Below are 23,572 nucleotides of genomic sequence, written 5' to 3' on the forward strand. Positions count from 1 at the left end.
AATATAGCAATAGTGTCCCTTTCTTTGAGACAGGAGAATCCAGGCCTTATGATTAAATCCGGTAAGTTTACTGACAAAAGTAAAAATTCGAGATAGGGAGAAGGGAACACACACACACACGAAAATTTGAACTGGGAGTTACTGAAAATGAAGGCAAAGAATTCTAAAAATATTAAAAATATTGTTTGCAACTGGCTCTGCCTGAAAGGGATAAAAAACAATTAAAATGTGCTTAAACATGAAAAAGTAATTAATGTAGGAGAAAAATACTTGGTACTGTCACTACAGACGTTTAATGTATAATCAACATTCAATCAATTCTGTGTCCCACAGCTATACCCTTTGTGAAACACAGAGGCAAAAAACATATAGGGACATGGTATTTAGAGCAGTATTGATGCAGAAGCAAAAGCAGCCAGAATATTTCTTCAGTCAGTTTTCAAAGATGAGTATTCATTCTTAAATGGTTGCCTTTGGAAAATGTACAGCTCCCTACAGGCTCAGAGGTTTCAAAGAACACTTTGACTTACTTCAAATGCACAGTCACATTTAATCAATTATTGAAGGGGGTGCATTCAGTACACCTAAACATGTGCACTCTTTGTGTATGCAAATTGGTGATCCAATAGTTAGGTAAATGTCAAATTACCTCCATCTGTTTGTGGTTATTTTCTCTTGGGCCCCATATAACTAGAACCACATGACTTTCTAACATTCACAAGGCAAAAGCTGCACATGAAATTTTAAAATTTTGAATCCCATTCTTCGCAGGATCATTGTTAACTTTTTTAACCTCCTTAAAACACTCATCTTAGCAGGCAGATGAAATGAGAGCATGGAAAATTAGCTTTCCACCTGAGGCGAGAGTTCAGAAGTTGAAGACATTTAACAGAAAGATTCTTAACATTAGTCAAATTACTTATTACATTTCCTGTGATTTTTGTATTGTTTTGAATTTGTTCAGAAGTTTGCTAGTTTAATAAATGAGATAAGAGAACATACAGGAAATAAAGTGTTCTACATTTGTAAGAGAGGACAATTCAGTTGGTTCTTATAAAATGAAATTCAACCACAGACTGAGTTATGTGTTCACCATAAAGAAAACTGCAGATGGAAGAAAGGAAGGATTGTAAATTGAAGGGAATCTAAAGAAAGAAAAAAAGGAGAAAGAGAGCATTACAAATGATAAGATCCTTTCCATTTCTTTCAATCTTTGCACTAAAAATGATTTCAAACAGACAATATTTAATTTGGCCCCTTAAAACCTCTTATCTGATAGCTTCAATAGCAGTAAATCAAGTACTGAAAATACATGGACAACCTAGAATATAAATATATATTGAGTACAGGTAGACATATTTTTAATCCATTCTTTTAGATTAAGACTCCTAGAGCCTGAAAACAAAAAATAAATGAAAACAAATATTACCTAATATTGTCTTAGTATCCAAGAATATGAAGTTATAGATGCAGTGATATTTTAAAATGAATTCTCTATCAATTAAACCCTTGTAAGAAGACAAGGATAAGAAGGATGGTGAGATTGTGTTATAGAAACATCTGATCTTGTAACCATTATCTAATCTTCTGAAGCTCATTTTAAATAAAATGGCTTTAAATATTGTCATATTAAACTTTCAATTGATATGCCAAAGGGCTAAATCATGAGCAGTTATTTTTGCAGTCTTTTACTTTAGTTTATTTTTTTATCCATATACCTTGCTGTGTCTATTCCAAGAGCTGTCATAGTCTGGCGGCCACCTCTCTGGACTATTTTCTTTGCTGCAACAAGTACCTCTTCGGTGGAAGAATACTTATTGAGGTTGAACTCATGGGTCACGTTTTCTCCATACTGTACAATTCCAACCTGAAATACCAAGCCACTGTGAGTTATACATCAATCCAAATTTCCTGTTCAGATTTCTTCAGTTTAAGCATGTGAATCAGATATAATACATTTTTGTGTTTCAGATGAGTTTGCAAACTTATCAATACACAAATCCTTCTATTTTGACAGTAATAAGCATAGCCATTCTGTGACTCTTCATAGTCCAAAGAACAAAAGTAAACATGCTGTGATGCTGTTACTAAACTTCTCAAATGATTGGTTTATCTAATTCAACAGATTTTGCAGCGTGACTCTGATAGGCCTTGGTATGTAGAATATGAAACACACTGATATGGTCTCTGCCTTCATGGAGCTTCTCTTAAGCTAAAGGGAGAGAGAGATTAAAAACGTGATCATTCAAATACATGAACAATTGCAAACTGTTGAAAGGACTGTATTGGAAAATCCCTAATCAACAAATATAATCTAGAGGCCAGATTGAAAATGGGGGCCCAGGGAAGGCCTTTCAGAAGCTGAGACTGCAAGAGTGGGTGCTAGAATGGCAGAACGTCCATACAGAGAAAACTGTGTATGTGAAGAAGACCAGGATGGGAAAGAGATAGATCTACCCTAAGAACGGAAAAAAAGACAGTGAGCCATGGCCAGGGCTGTGAGGAAAGAAGAGGGCACCATGAGGAAAGAAGAGGGCACCATGAGGCTGGAGGAATCAGCAAGTTATGTAGCCTGCAGAGTTACACACTTGAGCAGTGTGCTTTGTCTAGCCTAGCAGAAGCCTCATTTCTCCCAAATCAGCCTTTCCCAACTCCACCTTCTTTCCTTGTTGTCTTCCTTTCCTACCACCTTCCTCCTTTCATTCCCTTTAGTGCACAGACTATATAATGCGGGCAGCTAACTGCAGAGCCTTCATGAAGTGAAATACAGAAGGGAAAGTGCCCTCAGATTCGATTTCCCTTGCTCCATATTCTTCCTCTTCTCACCTGCCTCCTGGCCCCAGAAATGGCTATTTCTCCTACCCTTTTTCCACATCCCCCTTTAAAGGTTGATGTGAACTAATAAACTAATCTGCATGAAAAATTGTAGCTGAAGATGACTTTTTGTTTAACCATCCTATCTCAAAATCCAGACTCAGACAATTCTTTGCCCAAAGGAAGGTCTCTTTAATTCAGGAATTCCAGGTGCTTCATTACTTGGGTAGGGGAGATAATTTGCAACAAGCCTGCCTTCTTTCCAAGGCAATTGCCTACTTTGCCTGTTGGTGAAGTTGCCTCTATTACTTGCTTTAGAGCAAATCCTATTTCTGAGTCTAACCTTATTCTGAAGTAGCAAGAAGGCTCGGTAACTGGTTTCCAGCCTCATCTGCTGATATCACTGACGTCAGAAAGTTTTAGTATTAATTTTATGTCTGATTTATACATACATTTTCTCACTGGGTCTTTTGGAAACTAAAAGCATAATCTGATGTTTTAGAAACAAATAAGAGAAGCCAAAATTTAAAGCAATTTTTATCATCTTTGAGTTACCCTCTAGAGTACACTGGTTATCTTGGAGCAATTATGTCCTTATACTTAAATAAGAATACTATGATATGTATTTAATGATCTTTTTAAAACTTTTTTCTCTAATTATTTAAATTATAATAATAGAAATATGATCGTGTTTTATAAGTGAGGAAACTGAGTTGAAAACACCCCATCCCTATAGTGAAGTGGTGGAAGGGGGGTCTAGTCTAAGATGTGTATCCCTTATCCCAGGGTTCTTTCAATCACCCTATTTCCTCTCAGTAAAAAGGCATCTATCCAAAATCCTCCATTCTTTAGTCACCTCTGTTGTGGGAAGTCAGGAACCCCGAATGGAGGGACCTGCTGAAGCTGTGACAGAAGAACATAAATTATGAAGATTTCATGGACATTTATTAGTTCCCCAAATTAATACTTTTGTAATTTCTTATGCTTGTCTTTACTACAATCTCTGAACATAAATTGTGAAAACTTCATGGACATTTATCACTTCCCCAGTCAATATTCTTGTGATTTCCTATGTCTGTCTTTACTTTAATCTCTTAATCCCTTCATCTTCGTAAGTTGAGGAGGATGTATGTCGCCTCAGGACCCTGTGATGATTGGGAGGATGTATGTCGCCTCAGGACCCTGTGATGATTGCATTAACTGCACAAATTGTTCATAGAGCATGTGTGTTTGAACAACATGAAATCTGGACACCTTGAAAAAAGAATAGGATAACAGTGACGTTCAGGGAACGAGGGAGATAACCATTAGGTCTGGCTGCCTGGGAGCTGGGTGGAACAGAGTCATATTTCTCTTCTTACAAAGTGAATAGGAGAAATATCACTGAATTCTTTTTCTCAGCAAGGAACAGCCCTGAGAAAGAGAATGCATTCCTAGGGGGAGGACTCTGAAATAGCCGCTCTGGGAATGTCTGTCTTATTATTAATGTAGATAAGGGATGAAATAAGCCCTAGTCTCCCGTAGCACCCCCAGGCCTATTAGGATGAGGAAATTTCTGTCTAGTAAATTTTAGTCAGACTGGTTGTCTGATCTCAAACCTTGTCTCCTGATAATATGTTATCAATGACAATGCATGCCCGGTGGGACATGAAACTTCGTCAGTAATTTTAATTTCCCCCTGGTCCTGTGATCTCGCTCTGCCTCCATTTACCTTGTAATATTTTATTGCCTTGTGAAGCATGTGATCTCTGTGACCCACACCCTATTCATACACTCCCTCCCTTTTGAAATCCATAATAAAAACTTGCCAGTTTTGTGGCTTGGGGGACATCACGAAACCTGCCAACACGTGATGTCTCCTCGGGACACTCAGCTTTAAAATTTGTCTCTTTTGTACTCTTTCCCTTTATTTCTCAGACCAGTCAACACTTAGGGAAAATAGAAAAGAACCTACATTGAAATATTGGGGGCTGGTTCCCATGATACACCTCAACCTGCTAGCTTCTGCTGAGTGCCACTGCCATTTCATGGCTACTAAATGAATTTGACTAACTAGCCAGTTAACTGAGATATGTTAGAGTATATGATGCAACAAACACACAAATACATATATCGTATTTTGTAAAAATAATAGAACACATAAATTCTCTCCTAAAGCTGCTTAGTTAGGTATAAGATTAATAAGAAATAACTAGAGAATATACGTAATTGTAAGAAGAGGTTACATTATCAGCTGAATGAACATGCACTCTGCTCAATCCACGTCCAGGTTAGCCATGTTCTGTGAATTTATCTTTCACCCAATATCCTTTACCACCTATTCTGAGAGAGCTACTATATTCGGAATAAAGGTGACCAGAAGACCCTTTGGGAACAAGATAGGATACAGCCAATTAATTACACAAAAATAACAAAGTAGATAAAGACACATCAATGACTCCAATTCAGGATATTTTCTTGATTTATAATAAAATGTGAAGAACATTTTTATTACCCTCTGCATAAATTTAAAATTATTTTTTTCAACGACCCTAAAGCTTTTGATTAGTAATCCTTAGGGACATTGAATAATTATTAAGGGACATATCCATGGATATACATGTCTTTGTGTATATAAATGTTAAGTGTAAATAAAAGCAAAATGGTTTCGTTACTTGGATAATCATTATGGCTAATTCTAGGTATCAAAGTGAACAAACACTGTTGCGGAAGTTAATTGTTCATCAATTAAGGACATCTCACAGAGTCTGCTTTGTTTTTATTACCCCGTGTTTTTATCTGATTAAGTAAGAGGCTAAAGAACTTTGAAAATTTTCCCTCTTACTCCTGTGGTTTTACTTGAAAATTTTAGCATCTACTTAATAATCTATCAATCTAATATCTACTGATAATCTATTGAATATACTAGTATCTATTTCTTTGACCTCCCCAGCATCAGTAATGTTTCCTCTAGCCATCTTCTCCCAAGGTCTTATCCTTGACCTTGTCATTTGGAAGACCTTGTCAGCAGCTGAATTCCAATTTTAAATGTCCTTCTTTTTGACCATTAAATTTGGCTTATTTCACTAATTCCTTGACTACATCGAGACCTCCAACTAATTCATTAATACTGCCATTTTTTGGTACTTAGACTAGATTCCATGGTCCAATCACTATAATCATTTATTTGCAAACATTTAACTCCTTTAACCTTTTTTTCCTCCATTGACTCACTTGGCTAACTTCCAACTCTGGTTAAATCTAATTATCTCCTTCTCTGTATATGCTTCTGTGGCTTTGAATGCTGCTTGACACAAGTCACACAACTTGTAACCTGGTCTCCTTTTAAAGGAATGACCATGAATCTCAAAGGAGGTTGCACATTCGAGTGCCGCCAAACACTACTACTATTTTTTTACTAATGAGTGCACGTTGCTCTCATTTATTGGTTTTAATCTAATTGTCATAAACTGCCAACTCCTTGAGAAAAAGGATTATCTCACTTATATGTGGGGATGAGCTCACATGAGAGGAGTTGAAGGGATGCCAACTTAACAAGACTGCTTTGTGCCACATGTGTGTTAATACTTTACATTTACAACACACTTTACATATCTTAAATAATCTACTATGAACTACTGGATTATCTGGAAAAATTATCTTCACATTAGGAATAGTAAAAAACTCAAAATGTTGATAAGTCAGAAATCAGTGCTTTAATTTTTACATCTCTATCATCCACCTATCCACCTCCAATATGTGCCTGGCTTCTAAAAGCTTATTCTTTGTAAATCTTAAAATATAAGATGAGTTATAACTGCCTATTCCCTTATCTGCTCTGGATACTTTGCTTCTAACAACTCTTCCTGAGACTCTCTTCAGATGACTGCACTTGGGCTACTAGACTGCTTTACCCCAAAGACTGAAAGAACCAGGAGTGTCTGGGAGTCCCCTGCCCTCCCCAGCTCCCCACCACCCTGGTCCACAGGTAATGCTGAGTGCAGGAAATGAGAAATCGGCCCCGTGACTCAAGTAGAAACTCTCCTTCCAGATCAAGCTGAGGCCTGGATTCCACTTGAAATTGCACTTTCCTTTTTCCTCTGTTGATGCATTGTTTTGCTTCCCTAATTCTTCGACTGCTTTCTGTTGGAAATGCTTCCTCACAAATAAATCACAATCATGTGAACCGTCCTCTCAACGTTTGCTTCTGGGAGCTGGACCTAAGGCAGCTGTCAACTGTGTCCCTTCATTCCTACTCATGCAGGACAGGTGAGCCCCAAAATGGGTCTCAGCCTATAAGGGTTCTTGGTTTTGCTCAGGAAAGAATTCAAGGGCAAGCCAGAGATGGAAGAAAACACCTTTATCTTGAAGCTGCAGCGTTACAGCTCTGGTGGCATTACAGTTCTGTGACTGCTCCTGCCAGACAGGGCTACCTCACAGGCAGAGAGGAGCAGCTCAGGGCAGTTTTGCAGTTATATTTATACTTAACTTTAATCACATGTACATTAAGAGGTGGTGTATGCAGAACTTTCTAGGGAAGGAGTAATAACTTTTGAGTCCTTGGGTCATTGCCATGGAATGGGACAGTAACCCCTGGTTGTTGCCATGGCAATGGTAAACTAACATGGCACCCTGGTGGGCTTGTTTATGGAAAGCACCTTCTGCCTCATCCCTGTTTTAGCTAGTCCTCAGTTTGGTCTGGTGTCAGAGCCCGACTCCAGAGTCAAGTCTCGCCTCCTACCTCATTACCTTAGCTCAGGCCAGACATCATTGCTTTGAAGTTGGACCATGGCAATGGTCAATCTCTTTGCTGCTGATTTCCCTCTCTTCATTTCCACTCTCCTCAAATCCTTCTACATATTCCTGGCAGACTAATTATCCTGAAACTCTGCTGTCATCCTATAACATACTTGTTCAAAAACCTCCAATAACTCTCCATTGCCTGTATCAATGACTTTGAAATGTACTTTAAAAGATAGATTTTTATTCTAATATTTTTTAAAATAGATAAAACTTCAAGCTACTCCTTGAAATACTAGGTCCATATGTTAAAATCCAGTTTTCTCCCCTTGACCTTCAGTCCCTCAATATTCCAGTGCTAAATTCTCCATTCACCCTCATCTTCAGGATGCCCCAGTAAGAATTCCACTCCTACCAAATGCTCTTCTTTGTCCCTCCTACTAAGCTAATCCTGTAAGATTTAATTCAAGTTCCATCCTCTCTGCAAAACTTTTCTTACCTTGTTGCCAAGGTAGCCCATATTGAGCTTCTCCTTCTTGGAACTCTGAAACAAACTTGTCTGTGAGTATTACATTCTTCTCAACTGTTTGAGTGCACACTTTATCTTCCCAAGTACATCCTAACTTTATAGGGACAGGCAGGGGTAAAGAGTATGGACTATGTCATGGCTTTTGATATTCCCTTATCCTTCACTGCTGTTTTGCTTTGCTCACAGCTGACCCTAAGACATTCTTACTAGATGACTGTAACATTTTGCATAAGCAAATGGAAAACTGAGATAGCAGGGAAATAATGATAAGCGGAAAAAGAGAGATACAACAAAGTCTGGGAAATGTGAAGAGGGAGCAGTGGAAAAACTCAAGTCTCAGGGAAATGACATTCAGTGTAGGTCCCTGGCTGATACTGGGGTGCTTGTTTTCCTAGGAACCAGACAGAGTCAGGTCTGCTGTGAATCTTTCCCAGAAAACGGTACCATTTATTAAAAGTAATGGCAAAACCACAATTACTTTGGTACTAACCTAATATTAATTTTCATTACAGGCAAAGAGTCAAATCACAAAACAGACAAATGTAATGTTGTGCTGAATATTGGTGAGATTCAATTCAACAGAGATAGTTTCCATCTCACCTTAGCTTATAATTTAAGGCTAATAAAACAAGCATAATGTATATGTATGTAGCAGAATCAAATAAGTATGAGAATTAAATAGCAAGTTAAAAAGTAAGGCAAGTAATGAATATTGTGAGGAAGGAAGAGGAGAGAAAATCACAAGCATAGTTATTCTCTCCCACTGAAAATCCTCAAGGAGGAAGGAGGACTCAGCTTCCTGAATCTGAAAGCCAGCTCAAAAATAGCCAAGAGATTATGAAAGTACTATGGAAGGAAACAAAGTGGCCTCAGCCTGGAAAATACGTCAGAGATGATAATTAAAGGAGTTTAAGTCATCCTAGAAATTGAGAGGAGAAAGGAAAAAAAAAAAAACAAAAAACAGTAGTTGTAATATTTGACTTGAAATAGCCAATTACATTGGAGTTATACAAAAGTCAGAGTGGAAGTTGGATAGAGGGCTGGTGACAACAAATAATGGAGGTGGAAATATTTTAGGCATTTTGATGAATGGAAATGGGTATGCAGGGATGACAGCTAAAAGATGCAAGTGGGTTGAATGTGGACATTCTTTCCCAGAGATTGTAAAGAGCAGTTTATGGTATCAGTAAAAGAGTAGATGAATATAGAAACAACAGTCTCTTATAATATCAAGGGGGATAAGGAGTCACATGCGGAAGGAAAATTCCTTTTCAGAGACAACTGAAAAGGACACATTTACCTCCTGAGGAGATGTGTTTTAAACCTCTTGATTAAGTAGAACAAAATAAATAGATGGGTAGATAATTACAGTCCAAGGCCGAAGAGACCTAAAGGCTGATTCAGGCTATGGCATAAATCAGGTACACAATTGGCTATGGATTTTGTTACATGAACAAGAGGTTTGTAATATTTATTAGAACATTCCACTTAAATATGAGATTTACAATCATGTTTTCAGGTAAGTCCCTAAGCAAATATCCACTCACTTTTTTTTTTCCCAGGGAATACTAGCATCCCTTTGTATGTTACTAAGTTTGATTAAAAAAAATAATTTTATGGTCAAATAATCTTGGAAAACAATGAGTAAAATGAAGTATATATCTTTATAGCAGACTCCTCCCCATCTCTACCTTTCTCCTATCACTATGAAAACTGTCACAAATTGCAAATGGTGCAAAAGAGTAAGGTTTTCTCTTAGTCCTATCCCCACTTGTTCTATTTAGACTTATAAGCAAATTCTTTCAAAAGTTTTCTCGGAGTCTTTAAAAACAGGTATTGTGGATTACTTATTGGCAGACCTGGTATATTTTATTCTTATTTAAAGTAATATTTTTTCTGAGGATCATATTCAACACCTCAGACTGGGAAACATTCTTCTACAACAGTAAGAGTTACTTAATTGTCAAGATCAACTAATTGTTCTGTGTTTTAAATTCACCTTCATTATATTTATGACCTACCATCATGCATTGTAGCTGTCCCAATATATGATTTTACCTCATTTCTAAGTTGGAAGATTTTGAGATCAGGAACAAGATTTCAGTGATTTTTTTTTCTTGCTCTTCACAGCTAGCAAAATACCTGATCGACCAGACACTTTATAAATATTCACTCAGTTCTATAAAATTAATTATCCAATGAATTCATTTCTTTCATGGGTAGAGAAGAAAGAGGGAGAAAAGTGAGTGTGAGAACATGAAAGGAAGGACACTATCAGAAAACACTGAAAGGAGGGCCTTTTGGATTAGTCTCTTACGAAACTGAAAGTCATGTTTAAGACTTTAAGAAAGATCTTAAATGAAAAGAGTGTTTAAGAAAAAGAAGTGTCTAAAGTAGCTATGAATTTCTGCTATGGCTTGAATATGGTTTGTCCCCACCAAAACACCAAAGCTCAGGTTGAGGCTTGGTCTCCGATGGAGTGGTGTTGGGAGGTGGTGCCTTTAAGAGGTAAAAAAAGAGTCAAGAGGGACTTTATCACCGGAGTGAGTCCTCACTCTTGTGGGAGTGGATTAGTTACTACAAGAGAGCAGGTTGTTATAAAGCGTGGCTGCCTCTTGTGTTTCGTCTTTTTGTATATGGTTGCTTCCTTTCCTGTTTCTCCACCACGTTATGACATAAGCGCAAGGCCCTCACGAGAAGCTGAACAGCTGCAGCCACCCTACCTTGGCCCTCCCAGCCTCCAGAATCATGAGCTAAATAATTCATCTTTTTTTTTTTCTTCTTCAAATTATCTGGTCTTGGGCATTTTGTGCAAAGTCAACTAGGATAAGTATATTTAGTCAAAGAGTTATGAAGGAATGGAATTATTTATTCATTAATAATCATATTATTATCTTCTATATCTATCTTGTTAAGTCAGGGTTACACCAGCACCTAAATTTTAATGCCCAGCATAAGCTAAGTTTCTGGGCTTTCATTCAATTACCAAGTCAATGGTTTCGTTAGGGAAGTAATGACAAGGTGAAACAATGAGGTTTTTTTGTGTGTTTCTGTAAGATGCACAATTGCTTAATATGAAAAGAGCTCAGGCTTTATGTCTGGCCAATGTATATTTTCTTTTATCAAACTATGCTACAAAGCCCTACCCTACAACATGCTTCCAGTGTGACTAAGTCAGGATATGAATGTAGTAATTATACAGGCTACAATCCCAGTTAACTGTTAGCAAAAACCATTCTGAAGCTACGTTGGCAGAGGCCAGGTTTAACATTTTGTCATTATAAAGAGGGATATAAATCGGACTGATTTACAGGTAGACGATCATTTCCTAAGGAAACAAGTTTTCAGAAACATAATAAAGTTGATAAATAATAGATACAGGCTCTAGAAAAAGGGTGTCTTTATCTGGCCTCTTGCTTCATGGAAGATGCTACAATGAAAGTGACCTAGGCTCAAAAATGCAAAGATAGGAGAGGTTAAGATAAAGTTAATTCACTGTGTTTGTGGAGAAGGGAGAGGGCTATAGGAGAAATTAGGTCTGAGGGGAATGGGGCTAGATGGGTAAACACTTGCAAAGAAAAGACTGAAATACAATGTAAAGGGTTGTCCAGGGAAATCCCTAACAAGCAAGTACCTTCCAGCTCAGTAGATCAATCAGACTTCATGAAGCAGAGTAAGGGAAAGACGTCATTAAAACAATGATTTTATACATGAGAAGGTAAAAATTCAAAAACTCTCATTTTTTTCAACATAAAAAAGGCTCACGTCATGTGCTAGTGTATTTATGTATTCTAAAACCCTAGACTATCTTCCATAAATGAAAAGATTAAGGCACAATTCTATCGTCATGGAATTCATAGTCTACTGGGAGAGACAGACCCAAAAAACAAAGAGCAAAGCTACAGAGTGATAAGAGCAGTAAGGAAATATGCTCTCACGGTTGCAGATGCTATGGGAACATAGGAAGTGAAGGCATTTTTCTCAAGAGCAGTGGGTAGGATAATCATAGAAAATTACAGAGAAAGTGACATTTGAAGTTCTTCTAGCGTACAGTGCTTGAGACAGAGCAGGGAATCTCAGGAAAAGCAAATAAAAAGAGCACAGCACTTCATGACCAAGGAAGGCAAGGGCCCAGGTATGGCTGAAGGGTAAGCTACTCAGGAGACCGAGGCAGGAGAATAGCTTGAACCTGGGAAGCAGAGGCTGCAGTGAGCCAAGATCATGAGCAAAACTCCATCTCCAAAAAAAAAAAAAAAAAGAACTGAGGTGGGTATAAGGGGAAGTAGGATGCATGAGGAGTGGCTGGGCCAGGTGGTCAGATGTCAGTTAGTGCACTAGAGAGCCTGGATATTATTTAGCAAGGAGCAAGAGGAGTTGTTTGTTTGTTTATTTGTTTTTTATTAGGAAAATGTTCTGAACTTACTTTGGAATGATTATTCTAGTGCCTGATGGCTGGAGGGGTGGGAGAATGGAGACTAGAGGCTAGTGAGAGAGAAGATTCACCCCATTCCCTATACCACATTTGGAAACTGTAGCCAGACTGACAAAGGTATGGCTGTCTGGCTCCCTCAGGCTTCTTTTCAGACCTGAAAACAATGAATCAGGCCTCAGATTTAAGGCTTCTAGGGAAATGGCCATAAAATCAGCAGTAAAAAGAAAGATAAATAATATTCCTAAAATTTAATTAATTTCTCTCTTTCATTTTGCCTGGTTTAATGCTATGCTACACTTTTGATGTGAACAATCTAGACATTGTTCCATTAGTATATTTCACTTTTATATCAAGCTTCACAATTTACTGGTTTTATTTAGGGTAATGCACTCGTATTTGACATATTTATATTATCTTCATTTATTATTAAAAGCAATGTTATGTTTAGGTATTGAGGATCAATAAGACCTCTATAATGTTTTACCATCATATCTTTTATGGCAAGCTCAGAGTGCTTCAGGTTTGTTTTTATAGGTGTTTTTTAAAAGGCAATTTTATAGCCTTTACTCTGTCTTGGGTAAAAAAATTGGGTGACAAAAATTCCTTAACTATGCTTGCAAAAGTCTTAACTGGGCCACACAGAAACATAGAATGGATTTTGAGTAACTATTTAGAGTGAATGTATTTCCCTAATGCATACTGAATTGTCACATGGAAAACTTAATATAAGTTTCCTCCCTTCCTTCCTTCCTTCCTTCTTTCCTTCCTTCCTTCCTTCCTTCCTTCCTGCCTTCCTGCCTTCCCACCTTCCCGCCTTCCTGCCTTCCCGCCTTCCCGCCTCCCTCCCTCCCTTCCTTCCTTCCCACTTTCCTTTTCTTTTTTTCTATTTTTGTTTTTTGGAGGTAACAGTTACTTTGAGAAATGTTCCATATCTTTGACTCTGCCTTTTATTGCTTGCAATTACTACATGACAAATCTATGACTGCAGAGAATAGGAATCATATTCAATCTATATCTATTGTACCAAATGTGTAACTAATCAATACAGCAAACAAAAATACAGGAGGTGTAATTAGAATACAACTTTTATTTGTGGCCCATCAGCCCTTCAAAATTTATTCAAAGTGAAGTGTTTTCCTATCCCTAGATGGAAAGATAAATATCTTCAGATTTTTTTTAATTCTTAGTTTTAAAATGTCTGTTAATTTACAAAGTTATATATTTTAATTTAGCCTGTACCAAATGAAACTGCTGTATTTGTAGGTTGGAAAGAAAAGATCAAATAGCAATACTTTCATGTGGTTGTGTCTAAAAACCAACAAGGCGAAACATCAAAGCACATTTGTAGTTAAATCTTCTCTCCTACTTCTACTAAGGGCTTACATGAGGTGAGAAGCCTGTAGTTGAGAAAGATGCATGACTGGCTTTTATTTGTTTTCCTACTTGTTTTCACTCAGATTGCTAACTGTGATTTCTGTCCTTCCAGGGACAGAGGTAGGGAAGATAAATAAGGATAGAGAAATTATTACTGTGTTGGTGTTATCCTAAGATAAATCAGGTCCTAATAGGTATGTACAACTTTTTCAAGGGTTCTTTGGAGGACTCCCTTCACTAAGATGTCTCACCTACACCCCTGACCTTCAGTCCCTAAGAATTACAGAGATCTTGTGCGTTCTCTGCAGAGGCAGCCACTCACTTCCAGTAATCCCTATGGACAGGCCCTGACATGATCTCACGCTGGCTCTTCCTTTTGAGTACCCATGCCAATCCTGGGAAAACACATGCATTCTAACAATCTCTGGGGATGCAGGCTGACTCCAGTGCAATGACCTCTGCTCTGACTTCCCTGTCAGCAGCTAGACGTAACAGCTGCTGTCATGCTCTGACAATTCAGGCAGGAGTTAGGCATTAGTCAATCAACTACGTGTCCGAACTCCAGTATACACATACCAAGATGTGTATGACGCCACTGAAGTCTTTCTGAGTAGGCTCTTTCTACAGAGAAATCTTCTCTACAAATCTTATCAACTACATTAATAGTCTTTTAGAAATTTGGTATGGATGAGGAGTCTAAAAGTTCTCTGTCTGGCTCTTAGCTTTCTATCTTTTGCACCTTCCTCTGGGTAATCTTTCTCACAATTCATTTTTATATCTGCTCCTTTCAGAAATGGAGATAGAGAGAATACATAAAGGGGAGAATAAATTCCAGAAGCTAATTTTGCCAATCATAGGGTGGAACTGAATGCTTTCATTAAAAGAAACAAATAAAACGAAAACAAACGAACAAACAAAATCAAACAGATTTAAATTACATTAGCAACAAATCAAGAAAAAGAATTGGTTGTCAAGCAAACAAACTGTTTTTGGAAAGAATTACTGTAACACTACATGAAAAGATAAGCATGCTTTTCAGCACACATTTTCTTTGAAGAGAAAATGTCTTTCCAAATTTTCTATGACTAGATTTCTTTTCTGAATCCACTGAATGATGATCAAACTTTAAAAAGAGTTTACATGCATTATACTTAAAACCCTATTAAACGTGGTTTAGCAAAAGCAATGGCTTGGTAAATATGTCCTTTCCAATCTCTTTATTTTAGAAAATTATTTATGAAATTAGTCACTGATATAACATAAGCCAAAATAGAAAAGAAGATTAGAAAAGACTGAACACTAGAGAATCAAGTATAAAGTAATATACTTAAAATAATTTTAAAAATACCAGTTATAGAAAAAAGACTTATTAAATGTCCAATAATCAGAGAAAAATCCAAAACTGGACTCATTATGATACAAACATTTATTCAACAAGTGCTCGTTGAGGGCTTACTATGCTACAGTAAACCACTGGGCTGGCCACTGATGAAGATAGGAAGATGATGCAGCCTTTGCTCTTGAGGTCCCTATTATCTACAGTATGCAGCAAACACAGATAGACAGACAGACAGACACACACACCCACCAATATAATAATTATGGCTTAGTCCAGTGTTTCTCAAACTTTAATCTGTTTAATAATCATACGGGGCCAGGCATAGTGGCTCAAACCTGTAATCCCAGCACTTTGGGAGGCTGAGGCAGGCTGATCATTAGGTCAGGAGTTCAAGACCAGCTTGGCCAACATGGCGAAACCCTGTCTCTACTAAAAATACAAAAATTAGCTGGGCATGGTGGCATATGCCTGTAATCCCTGCTACTCGGAAGGTTGAGGCAAGAGAATCGCTTGAACCCGGGAGGTGGAGACTGCAGTGAGCCAAGATTGCACCATTGCACTCCAGCCTGGGTGGCAAGAGAAACTCAGTGTCAAAAAAACAAAAAAGAATCATATGGGTTGCTTATGTATAATGCAGGCTCTACAGCCCCACCCTCAGAGATTCTGATTTTGAAAATTTGGGGTATAGTTCAAGCATCCCAGTGATTTGGAAGCAGAAATTCCATGAGCCATAATTGGAGAAACATTGCATTAGACAGAAGCACCATTAAGGCAGCAGCCTTGTCTGTCTTATTCCCCATTATTATCCAAGCTATAGCATAGAACTTGGAACATAGTAAGCCCTTAGTACATACATCTGAATAAATGAATGAATGTATATGGTTAAGCTCCACAATCAATGATGCAAGCAAGATGTGACATAAAAAAATAAAACAGAAATATAATCAGCTTCTCTCTTTAAAAAGCAGGTTTCCTTGGATGAAGTCAGAAGATACTGTAAACGACACTGTGCAGAGTGTTTCATTCAGAAATATTCTTCTCTGTGGAATGAGGTTCTGAATCTGAGTAAATGCAACTGAACTCTTCTGCCTCAGGGTAAGTTCATTTTCCTCCCATTCAGTGGTAGCATCTGGACCCCAAGGGCGCTCCTGCATGTGTCTGAATAGAGCCATTGTTCCCTCCAGGAAAGACATATAACTTCATGTTGCCCACCCTGGCAGGCTAGAATTCCTCTGGTGGACAAGAATAGCTCCTCTTTTAGGACTCTCAACACAGGAATGTAAATTAATTATAGTTCTAACTGAAAAACATCAAAATTGCAGAAGAATAGGTTGAGCATATAAGCAATTGACTGTTATTTATTTCTTTACAAAATGGAGTCACTGGCATAGATCTTCACAGAAGCTGTGATTATTAGTCTAAAAGAACCATATGGATTTTCTTTCTAAAGTTGTGGACCGACTTCAAACATGTCATAGCTGCACTGATTTTCACAAACAGCTACTAATAAATTAATTTTTAGAGTAATATATATAAGTGAATTTAAAGGCAAAATAAAATATTTAGATGGCTGTATAATACATTTTAAAATATATTTCAAGAATGTTATTAGCTTTGGAAGGAAAAAACTGGATAAGAAGATCAAATGGGATGGACAAAACAAGAAGAAGGAAAGAAAGCACATCATGGGCAAAAGTGGAGAAAGCGGGAACACAAGCCATTTCATTTCAGGTATGTTAGTGCAGGGAGCCAAGCATTGCCAAGCTTAGCATTGTTTCAGCCAAGAGGCTGCCTGAGGAAGGATGAGGACAGTCATCCTCTTGAGATGGAAAGGGATTGAAATCTACCATTTAGGGGCATTAGATGGTATGGGCTCTGAAGCTTCTCTAGAAGTAGAGCTCTCAGAAAGAAAAACAATGACAACAACAACAAATTCAACTACAATTAGAGAACTGTGTGCTCTGATCTGCCATCAGCAAGCAGGAAGACCTTAAACAAGTCAGTTAGCCTCCGTGTCACCTTCATAAATTGAGGTTTGGGGTCAAATGACCTTTAAGATTCTTTCCAGCTTTAATTTTATGACTCTATGCTATCTTATTGGCCAAGGAGAGATGGGATAGAGGAAGAGAGGAAAGGAGGAAGGGAGAGTGGTCCTCAGAAGGGAAAAAAGGAGGTCCATGCAGAACAGGTGCCGGAAGGAAGAGCAAGTCACATCCTGGAGCGGGTCTGTTAAGATGCAGAATGCCCTGAACCCTGTACAAGAAGGGATAAAAGGTCCCCTACCATCCACTAGTAATTTCACTTGAGAAGGTCAATTGCAAATAAGTCACTTCCACGGAAAATTACATTTTGTGGTATGTAAAAGCCCATTTCATTTTTAATGATTTTACTCTGATTTCAAGAAGTTTTCTATTGTCCAGTAGGATGTATATAACCTTATCCTTCCACTTGCTCTCTACAGAGACCTATTCAGTCTTGGAATGCAGTAATACATTTCACTTTGAGGTCTGAGTTCAACTTTGAAATTTTCAACCACCATCCTTTTAGAAAATTATACATACATATACATTAAAATATAAAGCGAGACATAAATATACACAGAGACATGAAGACACATGTATGTATATATATGTGCACGTATTATGTTCCAAATTTAATGTAGGTGTGGCAAACATTAATGCACTCAGACTGCTTTTTCAGTGCCTCAGAAACTTCTTCCAAAGTAAAGCCCTCAGGAAAAAAAAAACAAAAAACAAAAGATGATCACTGTACTGATTGCAGTTCTACAATCTTAAAGTCTCCTATGCTCTCTACAGCTTTCAAACCACACAATAACCTTTTAGGCTCTGATTCTAGAGCTAATTCCTGACCTGAGGCATCAATTTAATTTTGACATTTTATTTGCCTGTTATCCATTATGTCTGCTCTGTATTTTAATATATATGCCCATATAAGTTTAATAAACATTAAATCAGTCAAATGTATTTAATTAAATGCAATTAAACTCAGTATCTAAAGTGGAAAAGCTATGTGAGAAGTTCCACTTCATTTAGTGGCAATAAAGGAGATGTGTTTAGATATAGATATTAATTGGGGGAATAAACGAACAACTATTTGATTTTATGGAGAGATAGCCAGGGGCATTTGCTTTTAACTTAGGGAAAAGAAATTATTAATAGAGAGGACAACATACTTTAAGTAGTATCCTCTGGTCAGTTACTAACTTATTTATATAATATGAGAGATTATAATGTGATGGGTTTTTTGGGATGTCAGATTGGTTTCTACAAACTCTGACACCCTGCTCTGATATTACCAAAAGTAGCTATATCTATTTCAAGTAAGAATTAAATTATGAGTTTATAGAAATCTATATAAGTTATTTTCCAAGTGCATTACAAATGGCAGCTTTCATAATATTTTTGTTTAGAAAATAACACAGCCTAGGTTGGGCACAGTGGCTCACGCCTGTAATACCAACACTTTGAGAGGCAGACACAGATTGATCAACCAGAGGCTAGGAGTTTGAGACCAGCCTGGCCAACATGATGAAACCCCAGCTCTATTACAAAAATAAAAATTAGCCAGGTGTGGTGGCACATGCCTGTTAACTCCAGCTTCTTGAGAGGCTGAGGAATATGAATTGCTTGAGCGTGGGAGGTGAAGGTTGCAGTGAGCCGAGACTGCACCACTGAACTCAAGCCTGGACAACAGAGTGAGACTCTGTCTTAAAAGAAAAAAATAGAAAATAACACAGCTTAAAGTAATGTCCTTTTTATCAGAAATAAGAACAGGAAAATGGATATAAAATTCATTCTCAACGTTAGTTGTATTGATTAATTTGCTTTCAGAATAATTAGTTTTGTTAAAAATTTTTGCATTTTTATCTTTAGAACAACAGAAATCAAAACACAAAGTCACATACCTGTGTCTGTTTAGGACCAATATCCATTCTTTCAAGAAGGTCATTTAAAAAAGCTGTAACACTGTCCCATGGGTAAATACTGTTGGAACCATCTAGCACTATGACTATGTCCAGTTGAGTGCTGCATTCTGCAATAAAAGGAGTCAATTGTGCAAATTTGGAATCTACTTTTTTCAGAGGCATATGAAGTGCTTTCATGGATGAAAGAAATTCATTTTAAAAGATGAACTGATGTTCTACATAGTAGATACACTGCATTAGCAATAAAAAATAGTTTTAGAAAAAGTAAAGGTGATAAAAATATTAATTGCTTTCAATAACAATTGGTGTGGGGTCTGTATCAAGTAAAATTCATACCTACTGAGTTTTAATTAATATTGCATGAGAGTTATCTTTGCAAATTTTCTCAATATGAATTTTATATAACAGTTTTTATAAAACAGTTTTTGTGCATATCTCAAATTAAGTTACTTCTTTCCTCAAAGAGACTCACTCTTTAAATATAAGCAGCATAAGAGCTTCATCTATGAAGTTTAAAAATGACTTTGTAAAGTTATTTACACTAATATCAATTGCAAAAATAGCAGTCAGATTTTGTTATACACTGGTAAAGCAAACATTTACCTAAATTGGTAATGCTGGTAGCTAAGAAAATACTTTAAGCTTTTTGGTATGCTCCTTTGTATACATATGTGTCATTCATTGCTTAGGCTTTTCAAACGTGCAATAACATTGCGTAAAATCTGTACCTCTTACAGGGGCAATGGAATTCACGACTTGAAATGTGGGACTGACGTCAGAACAGATTCCAGTTGTGTAATGCAAATGTCCACATCTATAGGCATATAAGGGCCCACATGCCTTTAAAAAATTATTTTAAAATTAGAAATCATTAGACTGAAAATTATATAACAGATTTTACAAAGAATTAAAATGATAGCATATCTGTTGTCAGTAAATATCATTATTCTTTCAGTTCTTACCAAAAATCCTCCGTTTGGGTTGGTGACTAAAGTTGATCCAAATGTCATGTTCTCTTTTACTTCTGTGACATTGGGAATTGATGTATTAACTAAAAATAGAACAAAATTTTATGAGGGAGAAAAGTTTCACAAAGTGAAATTAAGCATCTCTCATTAAGACATTCTATTTGTTTTGCTCATATCATAGCACATTCTTCTTTTGGTTCAACTAATTAGGCTTCCAAGTATTCTTAAAGAATATAATGAACAAGTTAAGGCTGAAGAGTTGGCCCATGTCCCAGAAACTATTTCAGATAGTTTTGCTGAACTGCGAAAGAATGCAGAACTAGTAGGGCAATGAGAATGTGGGATTGATTTTTGCACGTTCTTGCTAATTAAAACAAAGTTTTAAGTCTCATAACACTGTAGTTATAATGTAATCTCATAACTTTGTTATAAAAGACCAGTGATGAAATATGATTTTTGGTAAGAAAAGGGGAAATGGGTAGAAGATCAGAAAAGAAAACTCAAACACCAGTTTTTTGACCACGACTTCCAAAATCATGAGGACATCCTTTGGGTGACAAAGGAAACTAGAGGAATATTAGAGCAGTGTCCAGGAAGTTTCAATAAAGGAAACACAGTAAAGAGACTACATTTGACATTCTGAAGGGAATGTTGGGTCCTGAAGCATGAAGCATGCCAGCCTGACAACATTGGTAAGAAGTTCCACTTTCTCACACTAAAAAGAAAAAGAAAAAAAGACTGGACAGGAAAAAAAAGAACTTCTAAATCTTCTTAGTAGAGTGGAATATTAGAAAGAGGCAAAATTCAGGTTGAGAAAGATTTGTCTCACTGTTTGTTCCAGAAGTTGTTTGCACGTTAAGACTGTATATGGATTTAAAGTGGGGAATGGAAGCAGAGATTCTGAAATGGTCAGTTGGACTTCCTGATCTGAGCAATGATCTTTGTCCAAGAGTTTAGTCTGGTTTGCTTTGAAAGCACCTGGAGCTGGGTGATTATATGCATTGATCTTGAGTAATCTGTATTAGAGTTTTACATACAAAGCTTGACCCAGGAAAAGCATTCCTGGGACAATTAGGGAGTACAGTGGAAACTTCCCTACTGTTCTTGATGTGGCTAAAATCTCTAGGCTAATTTTAAAACTATTCTAATTTCCAGTAAAGAAGGAGTAACTCCTATCAAAACAGCTCCTCTGCAAACCACAACTATAAATTCTCGGAAGAATTAAAAAAAAAAATTACATGAAACAATCACCTGAAGGCACTAGAAAGGCGGCAGAAACTGGAGGGGAATCCATGCTTGGAAGAAGATACTGGCACTAAATGAGTTTCCTGTTTCTGTGTTTTGTTTTGTTTTTGTCCCTCACCCCTAACCCACCCCCCCACCTAGGGAAGGTCCTAGTCAGTGGCTAAAACTCAAATAGAACTCCTAGTCTTACTGTATTGAATAAAAAGAGAACAGAGATTAGGGGCAATGGCAGCAACTGCAAAGTGAGGAGGAGAGTAGTATATCTTCTAAAAACAGCCACAAAAACAGCAGTTCTATAATATGCATACGTATTTTATCCAAATAACTAGATGACTTGCATAGTAAATGTACAGAGTATATTTCAAATAGCCCAGCTGAAATAAAACCTGAATAGAGATTTTAACTACTTGTCATTGCAAGAAAGTCAATGCTTGGAAATTGAGTTGAGCCAAGTAAATTTCCTGCTAATAAGAAAAGTTAAGACTATTCACAGGCATATAACAGAATCTAGAATCTCCACACCTGTAATTAAAAAACATAATACAGGTTATGATCCAAAATTACTACCCACAAGACAAGACAGGAAAATGTGACGCAGCCTCAAGGAAAGGTAATAAATGGAACGTGATGTTGAGATATTCCAGATGTTGGAATTATCAGGCAAGGATATTAAAGCAGCTGTTATAAGTATGCTTATGCATGTAAAGAAAAAAAAGTTCATAATAACAAACAAATAGAAAATTGAAAAAAAGAGAACCAAAAAATACAATATCTGAAATAAACTTGTGGGACTATAAATCATTTCCATAGTATGTAATATTGTATATAACATTGACAGGGTTCTAATTTCTAGATAATTTTAGTAGGAATTTTCCAGTCATGTTCCAACTATTTCTATCAAATACATCTATTTCAATATAAATTTATCTTGTGCAATTCCATTTTTAAAATTAAATTTATCTATTACAATTCCTTTGATTCTATTTCCTCTTGGAAACCAGGCACTAAGTTAAATTTTGTGGAGGGAATGTGGTGGGCAGGTTTATTTGGAGAAGTTCTTTCACATTACCAGTAAATTAGAAAGAATCCTGAAAAATGCAGGGAGTTAAAAGTTATAAAATTAGTAAGATATTCTAATTTATGTATGCTCCTTGATGACTTTCTAAAGCATATTAAGGACAGAGGGAATCGAAATGGTGTTCTCTGTGAATCTGCAAGATAAATGATTATAGAAAAATGATTATACATTATAAATGATTATATGAAAAATGATTATAGATTACTTCTAATATTTTCTTGAATTGATTTAAATCTGTTTTCTTTTCTTTCTTTCTTTTTTTTTGAGGTGGAGTTTTGCTCTTGTTCCTCAAGCTGGAGTGCAATGGTGCAACGTTGTCTCACCGCAACCTCTGCCTCCCAGGTTCAAGCGGTTCTCCTGCCTCAGCCTCCTGAGTGGCTGGGATTATAGGCATGTGCCACCACGCCCAGATAATTTTGTATTTTTAGTAGAGACGGGGTTCCTCCATGTTGGTCAGGCTGGTCTCGAACTCCTGACCTCAGGTGATCCGTCTGCCACGGCCTCCCTAAGTGCTGGGATTACAGGTGTGAGCCACTGTACCCGGCCCAAAATCGGTTTTCAGTGAGAATACTGGGTATAATTTAAGAGCAGATTTTTTTTTTTTTTTTTTTTTTGAGACAGGGTCTCACTCTGTCACCCAGGCTGGAGTGCAGTGGCACAATTACCATTCACTGCAGTCTCAAACTCCTGGGCTTAAGTGGTCCTCACACCTCATCCTCTTGAGTAGCTAGGACTACAGTAGTGCACCACCCCACCCAGCTGTTTTTTTGTGTATTTTGTAGAGATGAGGTTTCGTCAGGTTGCCCGGGCTGGTCTCAAACTCCTGGGCTCAAATGATATGCCTGTCTTGACCTCTTAAAGTGTTGGGATTACAGGCATGACCCACTGCACCTGGCCTAAAACCAGATTTTTTTTATTTTACATACCTGGTAGATCCAACTTTACACAAGGTAATGATTCACCTCTCCCAACTGGACACTTATAGACATCTCCAGTTCTGTTTTTGGGTTGGCCAACTAAAGGAGAACCAATAAGCACCCTGAAAGTCAAATAAATTAATAAACAATTTTGAACATTGAGAAACAGTTTATATGAGTTGTTTTAAGACTGATTTTAAGATAATTGACA

General features: G+C 37.1%; 1 protein-coding gene across 1 annotated transcript in view; it reads right to left on the bottom strand.

Moving 5' to 3' along the window:
* Positions 1-23,572, bottom strand: part of ITGA1 (integrin, alpha 1) — a 176,535-nt gene that overhangs the window by 80,033 nt on the left and 72,930 nt on the right. Inside the window, exons 3-7 of the mRNA XM_011997663.1 lie at positions 23,371-23,483; positions 20,116-20,204; positions 19,882-19,993; positions 19,133-19,260; positions 1,719-1,867 (exon numbers count right to left, since the gene is read on the bottom strand). Coding sequence (XP_011853053.1) covers positions 1,719-1,867; positions 19,133-19,260; positions 19,882-19,993; positions 20,116-20,204; positions 23,371-23,483 — 591 coding nt within the window. The remainder of the gene's footprint in view (positions 1-1,718; positions 1,868-19,132; positions 19,261-19,881; positions 19,994-20,115; positions 20,205-23,370; positions 23,484-23,572) is intronic.

The sequence above is a fragment of the Mandrillus leucophaeus genome, unplaced genomic scaffold (genome assembly GCF_000951045.1).
Source record: "Mandrillus leucophaeus isolate KB7577 unplaced genomic scaffold, Mleu.le_1.0 Scaffold1147, whole genome shotgun sequence".
In the NCBI taxonomy this organism is placed as follows: domain Eukaryota; kingdom Metazoa; phylum Chordata; class Mammalia; order Primates; family Cercopithecidae; genus Mandrillus; species Mandrillus leucophaeus.